Source organism: Gigantopelta aegis, chromosome 4 (assembly GCF_016097555.1).
Source record: "Gigantopelta aegis isolate Gae_Host chromosome 4, Gae_host_genome, whole genome shotgun sequence".
Lineage (NCBI taxonomy): Eukaryota > Metazoa > Mollusca > Gastropoda > Neomphalida > Peltospiridae > Gigantopelta > Gigantopelta aegis.
The window spans coordinates 110,363,319-110,380,924 of NC_054702.1; the positions used below are offsets into that span (position 1 = coordinate 110,363,319).

Consider the following 17,606-nt stretch of genomic DNA (forward strand, 5'->3'; position numbering starts at 1 on the left):
ACTTGCGCAGGAACGACCGTTAGGCTTTCAGGAAACGTTGTTTTCGGAGTTTTGTGGAATTTTTGAACGCTTCGCCTCAGTTGGGATCATTGCTTTCGCAGACGGGACCGTCGGGTGCGGCTCCCATTCCTCCCCCCCCCCCCCCCCCCCCCCCGGTTTTTCCGCCAAAACCAGCAGAAACTGCGTCTCGACAGCAGTTTGACGATGCAGTTAGGGATTGTCGTTCGGTTTCCTATTGTTTCCGTCTCGGGAGACGCTGCCCCAGGGGCGTCTCGATTAGGGGGAGGAGTCCATATCGATCTTCGGGATCCAGTGGACAGTGACCTGGCTTCAGAGGAAGCGTCGGTTGGACCGGATTCTGTCGCTGACCCAGCTCTCTCTCACTTCGGTTCGGAGGTAGAGGAGGAGTGGGATTATCCGGCGGTTCTGGCTTTTGTCAGGGACCAGGTCCGACAGGTATGCGGGGACGCTATACCTCAGGTTGAGGCCCAGCCTACATTCAAGGGTGTCTCCTTCGGGAACCGTTCTTTGAATTTGGTCACTCCTCGTGAGGAGTCGGGTTTACCACTTGCACAGGAGGCGCACAGTTCACTTTGTGACATTGATGTGTTGATCACTGGCAGTGATCGTATCCTGGGAGTGGGTGTTGATGAGTACCCAACGGCACTGCCTACGGGGAAAATCCTAACGGGAGCGCGCATTATTCGTGCCGACTCCTATGAGACGTTGGGGGCGGATTTTCTCGAACATCCGGCGGTCGTTCCCGCTAGTGTCCGAGCCGCTTGTTCCCCATCGCCACATGTGTCATTGCCAATCGCGGATCTGGAATCGTTCGAACGGCTGGCTAAGTCGATGTTCCAGGTTAATAACCATTTAGGTACGTTCCTATTTGGCTTGGATAAGGCTGTCGAGAGCCTTCCCGCGATGGCGAAAGGCTGTTTGGAGGCTGCGTCAAAAGCCTCTAAGCATATCGCTCAGTTATCTGGCCGATTGTTTGCGAACAGTCTTTTGTTACGGCGTGACCATTACCTGGCGGGTTTGAGTGCGTCAAACGTTGCGAAGACGTTTTTTCGTACACGTTCGGTACGGGAAAATTTACTTTTCGGTCCCGATTTTAATATTGTCCTAGACAAGGATTTGTCGCGACCAGTCCCGAACACTCGACCCTCAACCTCTGGTAAACGTCGGTCCACGTTTTCGGGGGTTCAAGCCTCCTCCTGTAAAAAAGGCTGCTTTTTTACAGTCGTCTCAGATCCCTAGGGTTCCTGACACTAGGAGGCAACCAGGTAACAACCCGTCTTCCGCTAAGCGAGGACGCAAACGTCGTACTGCGTTCCGTTCTCAGTCCACCAAAGGCGTTGTGCCTACGGGTGGTAAGCGGTTGGGGTGAGGGTATGTGAACGATCGGCAGTTGCTTTCGGAGGTACCGTTAGCAACCATACCCGTGGGGGGCAGGCTCCGCCATTTCCTTCGAAATTGGTGCAAGCTGCCTGGTCTCGACCCCTGGGTTCTGTCGGTCGTTCGACACGGTTACAAAATACCCTTTTCTTCGAGCCCCCCTCTTACTTCCACTCCGAGAATGCCGCCGTTACCGTCCGCAGATCGGCGCGTTTTAGTGGAGAGTATGATTGCCGAGTTTCTCGACAAAGGGGCCATCCAGAGAGTCAGTCTGGACACTCCGGGATTTTATTCTCATCTTTTCTTCGCCCGGAAGAAAAATGGGGAATGGAGACCAATCCTAAATTTGAAGCCACTGAACGTCTACGTCGATGTTCCTTCCATGAAAATGGAAACGGTTCATTCGGTCCGGAACCTGCTTCAAATTGGGGAGTGGGCTGTGTCGATCGATCTGAAAGACGCATACCTCCATGTCCCGGTGCACAAGGCGTTTTGGAAGTTTCTGCGCTTCCTGTTCGACGGGAAAGCGTACGAGTTTCGTGTGCTCCCGTTCGGTTTGGCGACGAGTCCCCATGCTTTTACACGTGTCGCAACAGGAGTGTCAGACCAATGTCGGGTTGGTTTTGGACACGATCCTCCAATTGGGTTTTATTCCCAATTGGGTGAAATCGGAGTTAACGCCGGCTCAGATTTTCACATATCTCGGAGTGGTCTTCGATCTTGTGGTAGCGTCGGTTCGTCCCACCGATGCGCGTATCCACAATTTCCAAACGTCGGCGCGACGTTTGATGGGGGAGCAAAGTACTACGGTACGATCTCTCCACGTGGTGTTGGGCCACCTCGAATCTCTGGCCTCATTGATCGTGCGGTTCAGACGATTCAAACGACCACTCCAGTGGCATTTGTCCCCACGGTGGGACGGTCACAATTGGGACACGATAGTGCCTCTGGGCCCATGGTTCACTCATCCGATACAGGAGTGCCTGTCGGACAAGTGCATGTCCCTATCGGTTCCGTTGCACCCCCCTGCTCCGGATCTGATCCTGTTCACGGATGCGTCGCTGCACGGGTACGGGGCGCATCTGTTGGATCAACACATTTCAGGGGTATGGAATCTCTCCGAGAGGAAGCTTCGTATCAACTGTTTGGAGATGGAGGCAGTGCATCGTGCCTGTCTTCATTTCCGGTGTGTTCTTCGACACCGTCGAATTCTGTTGAGATGCGACAATACGTCGGTAGTGGCATATCTCAATCGTTGGGGTGGAACCAAATCGGAGACTTTGGGTCGCAAAGCTCTTGCGATTTTGGAATTCTGCGACCAACTAGGGACCACTCTGTGGGCGAAACACATTCCTTCATCGGTGAATGTGTTAGCAGATGCCCTCAGTCGACATACCCCTGTTCAGACGGAGTGGATGTTGAACAAAGGGGTGGTCGCAGCGGTTCTTCGGGTGTGGGGCAGTCCACAGGTGGACATGTTTGCCACACGGTTGAACAACCAATTGCCGGTGTTCGTGTCCCCGGTACCGGACACATTGGCGTTGGAGTACGACGCGTTAAGTATGGATTGGACGGGACTGGATTTTTATGCCTTCCCTCCTCCTGTCTTACTCGGCAAGGTGTTGACCAAAGTGGTCCAGGAACCTTGTCACGTGACGTTGATAGCTCCTCTGTGGGTGGCGCAGCCCTGGTTTCCACAGCTCCTGTCACTGTTAGTGGCAGTCCCGTTCCGATTACCAGTGTTGTCCGATCTACTCAGCCAGCGACTGAGTCAGACGGTGTGGCATCCGAAGCCGGAGGTCTTCCGGTTTCACGCGTGGAGGTTATCAGGGCTTCCTTGCGACGCAGAGGTTTTTTCGACAAGAATTGCGCATCTCGTCTCTTCAGCAAAGCGCAAATCTACCGAGTCGGTTTATCAGTGTCACTGGCGTATGTGGGTTCGTTGGGCGAACGCACGGGATTTCGATCCCTTATCGCCTACTGTCAACGATTTAGCGGAGTACTTTCTGGCGTTGGTCCAAGAAAGGAAACTTAAAGTCACGACAGTGAAAAGTCACAGAGCTGCGATTTTCACTACTCTTAAACAGTGTGGATGTCGTGACTTTTTCTACCAACTTGGTGTTGCATGATTTACTTAAATCATTACAATCCACGGTTGAACGACCTTCCATTATTCCGAAATGGAATGTCTTTCTGGTGTTGCATGCTCTTAAGGGTGCGCCTTATGAGCCGTTGAGGTTTGCTAGTCTTCGTGCCTTGACGTGGAAGACTCTGTTTCTGGTTTCACTGGCAGCTTGTCGTCGGATCAGTGAGATACATGCTTTTTTGCATGACTTGGTTGATTACAATTCGGACGGGTCTGTCACTTTACGTACCGACCCTATCTTTGTTGCTAAAAAACCAGTCTCCAGGGGAAGAGTTTCCACCTACTGTCATTCACAGTTTATCTCGTACACTGTCATCTGATAACTCGGATAGACTTCTTTGCCCGGTGAGAGCATTGAAGTATTATTTGCAGCGTACGAAAAACCGGCGGCAGGGTAAAAAGAGATTGTTTATTTCTTATACCATTAGGCCGGGTGATGTCACAAAAAATGCTTTGTCTCGATGGATAGCAGCTACCATCAAGCTAGCATATGAGATGGCGGGTGATCATGTGTTACGGAATTTCTCTGTTAAACCACATGAGATCCGAGCCATTTCTGCTTCCCTGAATTTTCATGACTCTTTAGATATTATAAAGGTCATGAATGCAGGGGTTTGGAAAGGACGGCACACTTTTGACCGTTTCTATTTCCGGGATATGGCGAAAAGGTTGGTCCTGACGGTACGCGTAGGATCCAGACAGTCATTGCGGCTCAACACGTCGTGTCTGTGCGCAGGGCAACGGAAAGGGGTCGACCTCTTTTCCGTCCGACTGCCATCGATTCACGCTTCGGACATGTTTAACACTCCACTCTTTTCTGAGGGATGGGGGTTTTTTTTGTAGTGTTGTCTACCGTTTCCTCTCCCTGGGGAGATGTTTTTCCTCCTTTTCATGGGGATGAGTGTTTCTTTTGGGAAGCCCCTTTTTATTCCCAAAAGTTTTTTGACTCCTTGTTACCGTATGTCGTGGTTCGTCCTATCTCCATGTCATTACTTCAAAGGAGCTTTTTGGGTACGGGTAAGTCCTCTATTTTCTTACCTCCTCCCATTAATGTTGAATTCACGTGCTCTAACGGTGTCATTGCACGTCCGTTATAGCATATTTGTTGTGCTAGCACAGTAAGTTGAATAAGACTATTAGAAAATTTGTTTCTAATTTTCATTATTATTCATACTTACCTAGTGCTAGCACAACAAACTATACCTCCCACCCACCCCTATGAGGCTTTCCCTCGGTGGGTGGACTTTGAACCGAGAATGAAGTTACAGGTAGCCCGTGCAAGGATAGCATTGCGCATATCCGGCAAGGGAGAGAATTCTGCAGTGTGTAGGTATGACTCAGGTTGAATAGCATATTTGTTGTGCTAGCACTAGGTAAGTATGAATAATAATGAAAATTAGAAACAAATTTTCTAAATTACTGTCATTGAGATATAAATTGCTGTGGGTCAGGGGCATCATCGATGGCACTTTTGTGCCAATGAATAAAAATTACTGCTTTTTGTAAAGCTCTTCAACGACAGCAAAATGCAGATTATCTGCTGGTATATAAAGGTTAACTTTCTAATAAAGTAAAGTTAAAACCAGACTGTAAAATGTGTTACCAAGTTGTTGTCAAATATCAGGAAATGGCATTACTTATGTTTTCCTTTACAGTGAAGACTATTTCAATTTATAAAAATTATTGAACATTTTGCATTAAAATAGATTTTTGGCTAAAAGAAAAAAGCTTTTTTTAGGCTGTCCCTTTAAATGGTGTTTTTATTTTCTAGAGGTCTCTTTTTGACTATCAATGATGCTGGACATCTTTATGAGATGCTCTGCAATTGGCCAGAAAGAGACATTAAGGTAATTTATTGTGATTACAAATTTAATTTAATTTTATACAATAGTTACTTTTTAGGGGGGTTTTCTCCTCTTGTTATAAGTTATAGATATAGGTTTAACAAATAGCATCTCTTGTGTCAAAGTTTGAAGTGCAATATTTGGCATTAAATAAGGCCATGCCTGCTATTGGTGACATATCTTGCAATCCTTGTCATAAAATGTTATTTCATCTAGCCAGCAAATTCCTGTAATTGAATTTGAACTGGTGTCAATATACCAAATACTGTTATGCTTGAAACATACTGCAGCGTCCAGTGTGAACCCTTCTATAGTGGGCACCTTGAGTCTTACCTGTATATTGCTCTGACAAGAATGGGTACTACAGAGTCCAGCTTGAACCCTTCTATAGTGGGCACCTTGAGTCTTACCTGTATATTGCTCTGACAAAAATGGGTACTGCAAAGTCCAGCTTGAACCCTTCTATAGTGGACACTTTAAGTCTTACCTGTATATTGCTCTGACAAGAATGGGTACTGCGAGTCCAGCTTGAACCCTTCTATAGTGGACACTTTGAGTCTTTCCTCTATATTGCTCTGACAAGAATGGGTACTACAGAGTCCAGCTTGAACCCTTCTATAGTGGACACTGAGTCTTTCCTCTATATTGCTCTGACAAGAATGGGTACTGCAGAGTCCAGCTTGAACCCTTCTATAGTGGACACTTTGAGTCTTTCCTCTATATTGCTCTGACAAGAATGGGTACTACAGAGTCCAGCTTGAACCCTTCTATAGTGGACACTGAGTCTTATCTCTATATTGCTCTGACAAGAATGGGTACTACAGAGTCCAGCTTGAACCCTTCTATAGTGGACACATTGAGTCTTACCTGTATATTGCTCTGACAAGAATGAGTACTACAGAGTCCAGCTTGAACCCTTCTATAGTGGATACTTTGAGTCTTTCCTCTGTATTGATCTGAGAAGAATGGGTACTACAGAGTCCAGCTTGAACCCTTCTATAGTGGACACTTTGAGTCTTATCTGTATATTGCTCTGACAAGAATGGGTACTGCAGAGTCCAGCTTGAACCCTTCTATAGTGGACACATTGAGTCTTACCTGTATATTGCTCTGACAAGAATGGGTACTACAGAGTCCAACTTGAACCCTTCTATAGTGGACACTTTGAGTCTTCTCGTTATATTGCTTTGACAAGAATGGATACTGCAGCGTCCAGCATGAACCCTTCTATACAGGGCATTTTGAGTCTCACCTGTATATTGCTCTGACAAGAATAGAGAATAATTTTTGTATGGAACTATCGTAGGAAAGATGGTTCCCATAATATATGAAACTAGCAGCTTGTAAGATTTGGCTTGGTGCTTATAAAACTTTTAGAGTCTAGACTCAAGACTCTAATAGTAAAGTTTGTTTTATTTAACGACGCCGCTAGAGCACATTGATTTTTTATCTTATCATCGGCTATTGGACGTCAAACATATGGTCATTCTGACACTGTTTTTAGAGGAAACCCGCTGTCGCCACATAGGCTACTCTTTTTACGACAGGCAGCAAGGGATCTTTTATTTGCACTTCCCACAGGCAGGATAGCACAAACCATGGCCTTTGTTGAACCAGTTATGGATCACTGGTCGGTGCAAGTGGTTTACACCTACCCATTGAGCCTTGCGGAGCACTCACTCAGGGTTTGGAGTCGGTATCTGGATTAAAAATCCCATGCCTCGACTGGGATCCGAACCTAGTACCTACCAGCCTGTAGACCGATGGCCTGCCACGATGCCACCGAGGCCGGTCAAGACTCTAATAGAGTCTGAAACACTAATGTCATGGCAACACCATACAAATTGTATGGGTGTGACGTCATTAGAGATTGAGTCTGGACTCTAGTTTTATAAGCACGGGCCCTGGTAGTATGGTGTTTATGTTGATTTTGTACTTTTACATGTAGACACTGAGACATAAACAATATTATTGTCATCTATGAGAATTGATTTGGTGGTATACAATCTATAATAATGTTAAATAGATTGCAGTATATATTGTTAATTCAGATTTGCAGGTCATAACTTTAGTCCAGTGGTAACAGGTTATTAATTTTGACTAATAATAATTTGAATTTCTTTTAAAGTGTGGGGATTTTTTTGGGGGGAGGGTGGTGGGCAGGGTCTTTGTTTTTCTTCAAAATTTCAATTAATGAACATCATGCATTATAAATAGGTTAAATTACTCAACATATAAATATAGATGACTTGTGGAGGCAGGGATCTATACGGTGAGTAAAACACGCTTTTGCAAGTAACTTTTGTTGACAGGTGACTATTTGTTAAAAAGTAGTAGCCAACTGGCAAGTACAAAATATTGGACCTAATAAGCATAAACAAGTTGAACATTACCATGGAATCATTAGTTATTAATAACTTAGTAATTAGTATAACAGGATTTCGAAGCAAATCATGTTTTTTTTCCTATATGACTTCACAAAACTTCTGCTTAGATCATCTGAATTTGTTACAGATGCATTTATTTTAAGACATTTTTTTTCTTCACCTGTGCATGCACTGTATATTATGTACAGGTAGTTTAACGACAATAGGGTAAAGTTATCGTGAGTCGGACAGCTGATCTCTGTTTGTGTCTTTGGTGCATTAAAAGATTACTATATAATTAATAGCTAGTATTCCTTAGACTTTAAATTGTGTCTATTTTTTAAAACAAACACTTTATTAGCATAGACATGGGGCAGAATAGGACTCTGAATTAGAGGCCTCTGACAATGGAATTGGTTTTTTGGGTGTGGTTTTTTGACAATTGAATATTTGCATAAGCCGTTTATGTATCACGCAAAAATAAATTCAGGCAACCCATTTTCTGTTTGTGTAACCTGTTATGTCTATGTAAATAATGTACTAAATTTAATGCACAAACGTAAAATAGGTTACTCTAAATTATATTTACGTGAACAATGTGTAAACAAAATGATCGTTGTCGCAATTTTCAGAGGCCTGAATTATCAAACATTGTACAATTTAAAAAAAAAAATTTAATTAGAGCAACAGCATCAATATTCAACCAGTGTATTTCCATAGTCCTTTTAACTGAACAGTACATAGATTTTCTCAAATGATTTTGAACATTTGAAGTAGGGTAAACAATCTTTCTTCCAAAAGCGCTATATAGAAGATGATAAACGTAAGTAAATGTTCATCACTTTAGAGTTGAATTTTATCTTGGTTACTTAGAAAGTGGTTGAATAGTCGTCTGGTCAATTATTGCATAAGTACTGTTCATTGCGGCACTCAAATCATGCTCTAACCGGGGTATGATGCATAAACTAAACATGGATCTATTTCTGTGTTTCTTTAGGTGCATTGCCATACATTTATTTTATAAAATTATATATTGGGTAAAACTGGCGAGTGGACAAAGAAGTTTGGTTAGTGAATATATGTCATTTACTATCCCCAGCAAGTGAAATAAAACTTCTGCATTGATCCCTGGGAAGGGTGGCAGAGAATTAGTGTACTAATGATAAAATGATGAATAATTAATTCTATACCTAACTATGTTTTAAGGTTGCTGTTTGACTCTGTTATTTTTCACCTCCCACAAGTAAGTGTTGATCTGTATAAAACCGATGTTCTGTTTGCAGGCCATTGTCGTCACAGATGGCGAGAGAATTCTGGGTCTGGGTGATCTAGGTGCCTACGGGATGGGTATCCCTGTAGGAAAGCTGTCCCTATATACTGCTCTTGGAGGCATCCCACCTGAACAGTGCCTGCCAATTATGTTAGATGTGGGCACAAACAATAAGGTATGTTAGGTGACATTTCACATTTGTGAATTTTATATGGTTACTCAGATTCCATTTCTCACAACTGATAAATTAAAACTGGTTATTGGCATTAAATAATTATTTATTAATTATAACCCTGAGTTGGTCAGGTAAACCATGTTTTTGTTTAAAGTTTGGATAATTCTCTCAGAAATTATAAGCACTAGCCAATCAATCTAGATCATAATTGAATTTATTGATCTTCAACACAAAGCATGTATTTTCTGATTATAGTTGCATTGCAATTGACATAGTGCTAAATTATGTTTACCTTTACAAAAAGTGACATAATATAAGAAAGTTTTTCTTGGTGTGAAGTGTTAAATCTCATCCTTTTTTTAATAGAATAATATCCCACAGTTTTTGATTAATGAATTTTGTGATACAATCTCACAACTGTTTTCATGTACATGTACATGTATATTTAATTTAATGCTTTTGTGTATTAGATGCCTAATAACCAGATATTAAAATGTGCTGGCAATTGCAGAAATTACATGAGGATCCATTGTACATTGGATTAAACAGACCACGAGAGACGGGAGAAAAGTATGATGCTCTTATTGATGAGTTTTTGCAAGCTGCAGTCAAGAGGTACAGTATTGTTATGCTTGCATCTTAATCATATATGCAACTTTCAGATTGTTCTGGTTTACATTAGTCAGTTTGGACAAAGACCTCTGTATACATGACATTAAACAAAACAAACTTCAACAAACTTTTAACAATATATGAACAGATAGTACAAAATGTTATATGATATTTATATATTTAATAGTGTTTTGGGTCAGTATGTTATTTCTTAATGTGCTTTAGTGGTGTCGTTAAACAAAGTAAACTTTAACTTTTGCTGCAGAAGTACTTTTTGTTTAGTAAATTGTCATCGGTGGGCCATTTCACCTACAGCAATTTTGTTTTCAAATTGTCGTGGGGACAAATTCTTAAGTTTGAGCTCTGAAATATTCAGAAATTAAAATAAATGTAGATATTGATAGTTGTAAAGCACAGAGACATACCTTTAAAAAGGTCTTTGCCTGTTGATCAGTTCCAAATATGCAGTGTGTTACAAATCCTGTTAAATTAAACAAATGTTTAAAACTAAGGAAAGAAGTTTTATTTGATGACATATTCCACACTGTATTTTTATTACTGTACCACTTATTTGGCGTCAGAATAAAAAGTAAAGTATTTGTATGAATTTGCTGCCAGTAAAGGTAGACATTAGCAATAATATCATGGTAGTTTTACCAACAGGAAACTGTATTTTGTGTATAATATACAGGGTTTAATCTGTCACTTGCCAAATCGTCAAATTTAAAGTTGAATTTGGCAAATTTATTTCATTACTAATTCACCAAAAAACTCATTTGAATTTTTTTGCTGTTTTGACTAAATGACACTTGAATTTGGCAACAGATTTTCTTAGCGAAATTCAGCAAATTGTTAATATTGTATGGGCTTATGCCTAAACCCTGAATCTATACTGTATTAGTACAGCTACATGGAATGCTATGAGCAATTCGGCAAATTGCTGATATTTTATACACTTCAGCCTAAACCCTGTATTAGTACAGGTACATCCTAAACCCTGAATATATACTGCATTGGTACAGCTACATCCTAAACCCTGAATATATACTGCATTGGTACAGCTACATCCTAAACCCTGAATATATACTGCATTCGTACAGCTACATCCTAAACCCTGAATATATACTGCATTGGTACAGGTACATGCTAAACCCTGAATATATACTGCATTGGTACAGCTACATCCTAAACCCTGAATATATACTGCATTGGTACAGCTACATCCTAAACCCTGAATATATACTGCATTCGTACAGCTACATCCTAAACCCTGAATATATACTGCATTGGTACAGGTACATCCTAAACCCTGAATATATACTGCATTGGTACAGCTACATCCTAAACCCTGAATCTATACTGTATTAGTACAGCTACATGGAATGCTATGAGCAATTCGGCAAATTGCTGATATTTTATACACTTCAGCCTAAACCCTGAATATATACTGTATTAGTACAGGTACATCCTAAACCCTGAATATATACTGCATTGGTACAGCTACATCCTAAACCCTGAATATATACTGCATTGGTACAGCTACATCCTAAACCCTGAATATATACTGCATTGGTACAGCTACATCCTAAACCCTGAATATATACTGCATTGGTACAGGTACATCCTAAACCCTGAATATATACTGCATTGGTACAGCTACATCCTAAACCCTGAATATATACTGCATTAGTACAGCTACATGGAATACTATGAGCAATTTCATTTTACTACAGACAAATTATTTAATTAATTTTCAGGTTTGGACAGAATGTTTTGATTCAATTTGAAGATTTCGCCAACCACAACGCTTTTCGGTTTTTACAGAAATACAGAGATTCCTACTGCATGTTTAATGACGATATTCAAGGTATATATATACAGAAAAAAATCTATTTACATTACATGTTTCCTTCTTATTTCCCATGTCAAACAGTGGCATGTACTACCTTGTCTATGGGAATCTGTTAATTATTCATAAAATGAGTAACCTTTATTCCTTGCTGAAGCCAATTGACAGCGATGTGATTGCTAATTTTAAGACGCCTAACAGTGGATTCTAAGCTACTTACTTTTACTTGGTACACGACATAGGCTTAAAAATACAGTAAGAGACTGCCATGGTAGATGGCCAGGAGACGGTGCTTGGAATTTTCAACAGATGTTATACATTTTCAGGCACAGCCTCGGTGGCAGCTGCTGGGATAATTGCATCAATGAGAATAACTGGGAAGAAATTGGCTGATAATGTGTTTGTTTTTCAAGGAGCAGGGGAAGTAAGTAATGTTTAACTGTAAACATCATTATTGCAGTAAGAGGAAATTAATCTGCATCTGTCATATTTAAAAAACCCATTTTATTCTGATTCACTGAAAAACAGTAGGTACAATGAAGAATGTTTTCTTCATTCAGAATGGTTTTGAAAGTACAATATTGTTAAATTACAAATTATCATATTATGGCTGTTGATGGCAAAACGAGTGCTGTTAGAAGAAAAGGCAAATTGAAAAGAAGAAGAAAAAGCACACTGCTGAAAAGAAGCCAGTGAACACATTTATGCTAATCTAAATATTTCATTGGTAATATAAAGTAAATATGGTGGCATTCATCGACCTTCTTGGGATCGATCCCCATCGGTGGGCTATATCTCATTCCAGCCAGTGCACCATGACTAGTATATCAAAGGTTGTGGTATGTGCTATCCTGTCTGTGGGATAATGCATATAAAAGATATCTTGCTACATTAGGAAAAATGTACTGGGTTTTTTCTGATGACTACGTGTCAAAATTACCAAATGTTTGACCTCCAATAGCCGATGATTAATTACTCAATGTGCTTTAGTGGTGTTGTTAAACAAAAAACCTTTTAACTTTAACATTTATGGTAGTACTAAATCAAATAACTTCCGGCTGGGTCAAAGTTCGAGGTGCACCGAACTTTTGATAGAGAAGTGAACACCGCAAGTCCCTGTGATTGGTTATAAATGTAAATTTGTTGGTTGTAAGGTTGTAAAAAAGTAATAGTTTCGTCTGGGTAAAAAAAAAATGCAATTTTATATCATCTAGTACCAATGTGTCAAGTAGCCGTGTGCTTGAAACATGTATGGGGTACCTGTAAAAAAAAGTACTCAAATTTTGTGCAGAACTAGGGTAGTCATAGACGCTACCCGTTATCTCAGAAATGAGCAGCTTGACACCCAATTTTTTCGGATTCACTTTAAGTGTGAGGGCGGTAGTATTTATATGCATGGCGTTTATGTGGATTGATACGCTGCAGGTAGGAGTTTTAAACACATATGTTACTATTGTCGTCTATGGGATTTGATTTGGTAGTATACACCCGTATCAACCTTCTCATTAACTACCAAGATATTTACAGAGGTTGTCTCATAATAACTTTTTAATTTGATGAAGTATAATGTACTGGTATATTTCCTTTTAGGCATCCATTGGAATTGCATCACTGTTGACAAGTGCTCTGGAAGATGAAGGCATCTCCCATGAAGAGGCTCTCAAAAAGATTTTTCTTGTCGATTCCAAGGGTCTCATTGTCAAGGTAATTTATACATACAAACATTGTTAGACGTGGTGTTCATTAGTGTTCATCAGAACCCCATACAATGTCTATGGAGATATTATCAACAGTTAGGAGTACTACAGATCTTCTGTATTTCGGGAACCTATGTGTGATATCACATTTGAAAAATGCCTCTATCAGGCTAGTACACCTACAGAATCATTTGAAAACGACAAGTCTGACATCATGAGACATTCCTGAATTAAGAACAATTAGTGGAAGAACTGTACACAACCGGTCATGTGATTACAAAAAACGACCACGACTGTTCAGCAATGTGTTGTCCTATTACGTCATCAACGACGCACCAAGCATGGTGTAGACTGCACTTTAGGTTCAGATGTCACGACTGGTTAACTGTACTTTCATTAGATAAATAATACATGTATGGCACACAAAAGTTTTGATTTATTTAAAAAGAATAAGGAAGGAAATGTTTTAGTTAATGACGCACTCAACACATTTTATAAAAAGAATAAGTATTACTATTACCAAATCAAATCCATTAGTAAAGTTTGTTTTATTTAACGACGCCGCTAGAGCACATTGATTTTTTATCTTATCATCGGCTATTGGACGTCAAACATATGGTCATTCTGACACTGTTTTTAGAGGAAACCCGCTGTCGCCACATAGGCTACTCTTTTTACGACAGGCAGCAAGGGATCTTTTATTTGCGCTTCCCACAGGCAGGATAGCACAAACCATGGCCTTTGTTGAACCAGTTATGGATCACTGGTCGGTGCAAGTGGGTTACACCTACCCATTGAGCCTTGCGGAGCACTCACTCAGGGTTTGGAGTCGGTATCTCGATTAAAAATCCCATGCCTTGACTGGGATCCGAACCCAGTACCTACCAGCCTGTAAACCGATGGCCGAAATCCATTAGATGACAATAGTAACATATGTGGCTAAAACTCCTACCTGCAGCATATCAATCGACTTAAACGCCATGCATATAAATACTACCACCCCTCACTCTTAAAGTGAATCAGAAAAAATTGGGGGTCAAGCTGCTCATTTCTGAGATAATGGGTAGCATCTATGACTACCCTAGTTCTGCACAAAATTCAAGTACTTTTTTTTTTTTACAGGTACCCCATACATGTTTCAAGTACAAGGCTACTTGACACAGTGGTACCAGATGAAATAAAATTGCACGCATTTTTTGCCCAGATGAAACAATTTTTTTTGACAACCAACATACTTGCATTTATCACCAATCACAGGACTTGATGTGTTCACTTCTCTATCAAAAGTTTGGTGCACCTCGAACTTTGACCCAGCCGGAAGTTATTTGGTTTAGTACTACCTAGTGAGATTTTAATGATACACAGGAATGTTTTTCCATTAGTATATAATGAAAACACACAAATTTATTGAAACAGAAATTTTATTAAATCTGTTTGTTTATTTTAATGTTTTAATATCATTAAAGGTGTTGGTTGATTTAAGGATTCTCTGTTATTTCTTTTATGTTCATTGGGGTATGAACAAAAGAAATCATCCACAAACTCTGTGAATCGGTGAAGCTAAGAACACTAAGTTCATAATTTGTTAGTCACCTATCGGTCCATCCATCTGTCCGTCCAACATAAAGTTTTCCGGATGATTTTTTCAGTGACTCAAGATACTGACTTGAAAGTTTGTGTATAGCTTTATCATGTTCTGTTACAAATCAAGGTTTACTTTCGTGGCAATATACCCATTTTTATACGCCCGTCTATGATGGGTCGTATTATGGTATGACGTTGTCCATCCATCCGTATGTCCATCTGTTAACTTTTTCTTGTCCAGACCTTATCTTGCATACAGGACCATCAAACCTCACATATAGGAACAACTTGGGATGGCAGTGTGTCACATACTATTACTAGGTCACTTTGACCTACTTTTCACGGTCTACTGCACATAACAGTAAATCCTTGTCTGGACCATATCTTGCATACAGATGAATACAGGACAATCAAACCTCACATGTAGGAACAACTTGGGATGGCGTTGTTTCACATACTATTACTAGGTCACTGTGACATACTTTTCACATAACAGTAAATCCTTTTCCAGACCATATCTTGCATACAGGACCATCAAACCTCACATGTAGGAACAACATGGGATGATGGTGTGTCGTATACTATTACTAGGTCACTGACCTACTTTTAACGGTCTACTGCACATAACAGTAAATCCTTGTCTGGACCATATCTTGCATACAGGACCATCAAACCACATGTAGGAACAACTTTTTTTAGGGGCGGGGCGGTGCAGGGGGGCAATGCCTGAAAATATTGAGAAAATTTTTGTGTATAGCTTTATCATGTAATGTTACAGAAAGAGGTTAACTTTCATGGTGATTTACCCATTTGTTTTGGAGTTATTGGACTTGGGCGATATGAAAATGTGTGGGGCCTGATAGGGGACATGTATTGCTTTAGCAGTACTCGCAGAATGATTGTTTTGAATTATTTTTTTAGTTCTCAACAATATTGCTAAGTGAGCCAAAGTACCAATATAAAGTGAGGTCATCAGATATGACATTCCTTGACAACATTATTTTTATGTTTAATCAAATTCGCTTGATGACATTAAATTGTAATGAATGTATGAGAAATTTAATTCTTTGTTTTTTAATGTATGTTTATATTGTTATGCTAAAACCTATTTCAGCATCGTGCCGAAGGAGGGGTAACTGGACATAAAGTAGTGTTTGCCCAAGACCATAAACCAATGACAGATTTGGAAGAAATTGTGCAGGAAATAAAACCATCAGTTCTTATTGGTAAGCTTAAATGGTTCCAACATTACCTATTGTAAGAAAACAGTAAAATTTTCTATTTGTTATGTACATATCTTTTTTACTAAGTGTTTATCAATAATTTTGCATTGATCCAATCAGTATACTGACATTTCAGAGAAGGTAATAGTACAAATGCACTATCACCCTCTCATAAATATATTCATATATCACATCTCCATGAAAATTGTTTGTGGTCAGTAAGGGATATGTATTGCTTTAGCAGTACTCTCAGAATGTTTAATATAATTCTACTTTATTTTAGATGTTAGATACATGTAATGTGGAATGTAATGTAATATTGTTAATTCGATATTGTCAGGTTTGGTTTAGTCTTGATGTGTCTAATTTTCTCAGATTTGTTTTGTTTTGTCACTCAATCAATTGTTAATACCTGTTGAGCATGCTGTAAATATTCATGAAGAATTACTCTTCTTTATCTTTTGGTATACAAGTTCTGTTATTGCTACAGATATGCACACTAGGTAAAAACCCTCTTCATTTGGTTTAATGTTGATGTGTTCCTCCACTTTGTTCTACAGGAGCCGCAGCCATCCCTGGAGTATTTACAGAAAAGATCTTGCGTTCAATGGGTAAAAATAATGAGCGGCCAGTAATCTTCTCTTTGAGCAACCCGACTTCCAAATCAGAATGCACTGCCCAACAGGCTTATGATTTCACTGAGGTAAATGATACTAAATTACCTATGTCGTTCAGTCTTCGCTATGAGCAAACTCAAGGCAAGCAAGGAAATGGTGCTAAGCAACTAATCATATGATACGTTCTGCTGCCCTCCTTTATTTTCCTGTGCCCCTCTTTATTTTCCCACACCCAACTATATTTTACAGCACCCACTTACGCTATTTCCAAATGCACACTTTTTCCACACACAAAAAAAATTGATCAGTTTGCACACACTGAACATCAAAGGAAACAAGCTGCAATATGTACGAAAGCGCAACCCATGAAAAACTTCAGTAGCTTACGACAATTACCATAACATAATTTATAAGTATTTTTTAACAGCCTCTATTTTGTCCCATATGTGTATCCATTTGTATGTTTGATACACACAATAAAATTTATATTTTATTTGAGAAATGAAAACATTTTTTCTATCGATTCGGCAATCTCAGACTAAATAAAAACTTATTTGGTGCCAAATTTGATCAGAACGGTCCTTCTGTCTTTTGTGTTCATTAACTATCGTCTGATATTTTGTCTTCAATTGCAGATTTAATTACAAACAGTAACTGATGATTTTTACTTTCTGTCATTTGTTTATTGGGCAATTCTTTATAAAATATTAGAAACTTTTCATTTTGGGACGGATATCACTGTTGATAAAAACAACAGAAGTGGTAGTGTTCATCATTAAAATCATTTATCTTGGATGCTAAATAATATATACACTGCTTTTACAA

The 17,606-nt window shown here is 39.8% G+C and overlaps 1 protein-coding gene across 1 annotated transcript in view; it reads left to right on the forward strand.

The window, feature by feature from the left end:
• The window catches only part of LOC121371750 (NADP-dependent malic enzyme-like), a 49,463-nt gene that overhangs the window by 22,670 nt on the left and 9,187 nt on the right, over positions 1–17,606 (forward strand). The window contains exons 4-11 of the mRNA XM_041497876.1: positions 5,316–5,391; positions 9,038–9,199; positions 9,711–9,814; positions 11,569–11,678; positions 11,987–12,084; positions 13,251–13,364; positions 16,056–16,167; positions 16,725–16,867. Coding sequence (XP_041353810.1) covers positions 5,316–5,391; positions 9,038–9,199; positions 9,711–9,814; positions 11,569–11,678; positions 11,987–12,084; positions 13,251–13,364; positions 16,056–16,167; positions 16,725–16,867 — 919 coding nt within the window. The remainder of the gene's footprint in view (positions 1–5,315; positions 5,392–9,037; positions 9,200–9,710; positions 9,815–11,568; positions 11,679–11,986; positions 12,085–13,250; positions 13,365–16,055; positions 16,168–16,724; positions 16,868–17,606) is intronic.